Raw genomic sequence first — 3,480 nt, 5'->3', positions numbered from 1 at the left:
AGTCCCCAGCCTATACTGGTCCATGGGGTTGCTCTTCCCTAAATGCAGGACTCTACATTTGCCCTTGTTGTATTTCATTAATTTTTTCCCCCCCAACTCTCCAGCCTGTCCATACACATTTTACTAAGCATGAAGTCAAAGATCTGGAAGTTTCAGGCATCCCCCTATTAGGCTCAAAGGCGACACGTCAGCTGCAAGGAGCCTCTAGTCATTGATATGTTGGACATGGGATGTAGGAGCTACGGGCATTTACCTTGAGCTTCTGACAGGCCAGCGCTGCTGCTTTGTTTTCTGCCTCCACCTTGCGACGGCCCTTGGCAGCAAAAGTCATGGGACAGGGCCAGCGGAGCGTGAGCTTGCAGATCTTGGTCTTGGTGCCCACCGTACGGAACTGCATGTACTCCTGAAAGACAGAAACAACACCGGATTTGGGGAGACGATAAAAGCCTAAGTGAACAGGTAGGCATCTTCAAACACACTCTGATATTTCTAAGTAGCTCTTAAATCGGTTTTTGGGTTGATTTTTGGTTTGGTTTTCTGCTTTTCAGCAGTGTATTTAGAACAGGTTCACTGCACTGAATTCCACTCCCCCAGTTCACAAGGCACTGGCTAAGCAGAAGTGAGAGAAGAGAGTTGAGAGGGGAAAAACCTCACCAAGAGCCTCAAGTAACAACATTCCCCATCCTTCTATGAAGACATTTCCTCAATTCTCACTACAAAGTCTTTTCTGTGCTCTTCAGGTTGGTTTTTATAGCCCTAGTTTTAACTCCTCAGTTCTCAGTTGCCCAAAAAAAGCATCCACAGTGATTCCAGAGCCTTTGAGCTTCATCACTGGCAGGGGTCGATCAGCTCCTTACCTTGACTGTGGAGGAAGAGGTTGCGATCTGAATCACTTGGGCCAGAAGGTTTTTGGGAAGCGGGAACTGCGTCAGGGCACGGATGGCAGTGTTGTCGTCTGTCATTTCAATGGAACCCCCCCCTCGGCTGGATGGAAAATAAAAACAGTTTGATACCCAAATATCCACTCTGTGCTCAGACTCATCTCACTTCAGGTCTGAAACTGAGTCGTTAGAGACACAGATAATTTTGGTTGTCTGAAAAGTCAAGTTGTATCTTGCTACCAAAATCCGTCAGCCACAGAAAAATCACCCAGTCCAGTTAAGCCACTTATTAAAAAGCAATCAGACCTTTATGCCAGCACTGCAAACCAGACAGCATCAACAGATGTTAACAGATTTAATAAATAACTAACTCTGAATCCAAAGAGTATCACTAAAAAAAACCCCAAACCACCACAACCAGGGCAAGGGAGCTGGGGAGGGGTGTGGAGCAGCCGAATGCTGGGGAGCAATGAGGGAGCTGAAGGGTTCAAGTGGAGCAGAGGAGGTGAGGGGAGCCCTTATCCCCTCTTTGGCTCCTGAAAGGAGGGGGTAGCCAGGGGGGGTCGGGCTCTGCTCCCCAGGAACAAGCGATGGGAGCAGAGGAAATGGCCTCAAGTTGTGCCAGGGGAGGGTGAGGTTGGATCTGGGGGAAATGTCTTTATTGCAAGGGTTGTGAGGGTCTGGCAGGGGCTGCCCAAGGCAGTGGTGGAGTCCCCATCCCCGGAGGGGGTTTAAAAGCCAGGGAGATGACGTGCTGAGAGCCATGGGTTAGTGGTGCAGCTGGCAGTGGCAGGTTAATGGTTGGACTCAATGATCTTAGAGGTCTTTCCCAACCCAAGCACTTTATGATCCTCCCAAACTCCTGAGGAGATGCCTGTGAGTTCCCTTCCCAGGTACAAGACCAGGCTGCCCCACTACTGCTCGCACAGAGAACAGCACAGTGGTCAGTGTTTGGCCCTTCTCCAGACCACACCAGCAATGAGGGAGCTGCAGCTCAATTCTGAGGGTGCAGACAAAAACAGGGGTGCAGCAGCTACAAAGAAAAACCTCTCTTCTTTACTGCCCTGGATCAGCAGCCATCGGGGCAGACGTACCTCGCATCTCTGCCCGGGGTTCGAGCGTCCTGATGTGCCATGGGTAGATAATCAGAAACGTCGATTGCTTCTTCTTCCAGCTCTCCTTCCTCCAGTTCCCCTTCCTCCAGCTCCCCTTCCTCCAGCTCTTCCCTCCTCATTGCTTTCGGCATCCTGCCCTGCTCCATGGGCTGGATGGAGTCGTCCGGCTCCATCCGTCGCCAGCAGGTGGATAAATCGGCGAGAGAAGGTCCGGACTTGGAGCGCCACTTCCCCTCCGAGCACCACCTCTCGTCGGGACAGCCGAGCTGGTCAGCGAGAAGCCGGTATTTGGCAGCATCAAAAAGCTCATTTCTGGGCCCCAGCAAACCCCAGCCCTTCAAAAGAAAAACGTGGTGTTAGCTGCAGCGAAGACAGACACGGGTAACTCCACAGGAAACCAAACGCATCTGGGAAAGGAGAGAAATGCAGAAGCAATTTCTTCATAGCCCACAGAAAAAAAAAAAGAAAGAAAGAAAAGAGACTTTCAGAAACACAAAGCTTTCCTCCTGCCATGATTTCTTAAGAAAGGGAATCTGTTCGCTAAGCTCGGTTACCAGAACACAATTGCTTAGCATCACGCAGCGTGTTAGAAAGGCTGGCCCAAGATTTATTGGCATTTTACAAACTATTAACTATATTTGGCATCCTGAAGCTTTGAAAAGCACCTCAGAGCGTGAAATGCACCCTTTTGGAAAGGTGAGCCTAAGCATAACGTGGGATAAGAGAAGATGAGAATTCAGGGGATGGTTCATCTCTTTTCTTTTCACAGGAAATAATACCAATAAATGAGAGTTCCTAATCACCACCTGCATTCAGGACTGAACAAGATGCTCCAGACACATCCAGAGTGCAACACACGCCACGGCTTACCAGACCACTGCAATAAATTAAATATTCCATCTTTAGGCCTCTCAATGAACCCAAATTAGACAAAGCTGTACTATTCTGTGCTGCAGGAGTCCCTAAGACAGCAAGAATTCCCTTTGCTTGCTGCTGTACTCAAAGTCCCCATATTCAAACACTCTCTGCACCACTTCTACTCTTCTTGAAGCGATTATTATTTATTTAAAGCTGCATTTGTAGCTATTTCTATAGCTATGATTGCACAAGGACTCCCATCATGTGGGATTTCTGGTGGGTTACAGGTTTAGCTGGCAAAGCACCAAAGTTTTCCTTGCTGAATCTACAATTTGAGGGGGTTTGGAGGTTTTTAGTTACTGAAAATACAGTTTATTCATTTCACGAAGTTTGGAGAAAAATGGAAGCGTAGGTAGGAATTTTTCTCTTCCTTTTAAAACTCCCAGGCTCTCAATGAAAGCAGGAAAAAAGTTTTTGTTCCATATTGACTGGTGAGGATAAAAGTAGTGGATGTTTACAGTGAATGGTAACTGAATGAGCACCAACCATGCTTCAGGTGGAATTAATTCAGTCGGTGAAACAACTTTTTGCTAGTCACACAATGAAAGTGGCCAGCAAGAGGATCA

General features: G+C 47.9%; 1 protein-coding gene across 1 annotated transcript; it reads right to left on the bottom strand.

Annotated features, from left to right (window-relative positions):
• Window positions 1–253: 253 nt before the first annotated feature.
• Window positions 254–2,334, bottom strand: LOC104539049 (putative ATP-dependent RNA helicase DHX30; the record flags this gene model as incomplete). The annotated part of the gene is made up of 3 exons (XM_010182474.1): window positions 1,976–2,334; window positions 858–984; window positions 254–403 (listed from the first exon to the last, which is right to left on the bottom strand). Coding segments are annotated over exons 1-3 (471 nt in total), but the record flags the coding sequence as incomplete, so codon positions are not given.
• Between the last annotated feature and the right edge of the window lie 1,146 nt (window positions 2,335–3,480).

The sequence above is a fragment of the Mesitornis unicolor genome, unplaced genomic scaffold, assembly GCF_000695765.1.
Source record: "Mesitornis unicolor isolate BGI_N332 unplaced genomic scaffold, ASM69576v1 scaffold28254, whole genome shotgun sequence".
Taxonomy (NCBI): Eukaryota; Metazoa; Chordata; class Aves; order Mesitornithiformes; family Mesitornithidae; genus Mesitornis; species Mesitornis unicolor.
Note: the sequence above shows the minus strand (reverse complement) of the source record. Positions and strands in the feature narration are given on the sequence as shown.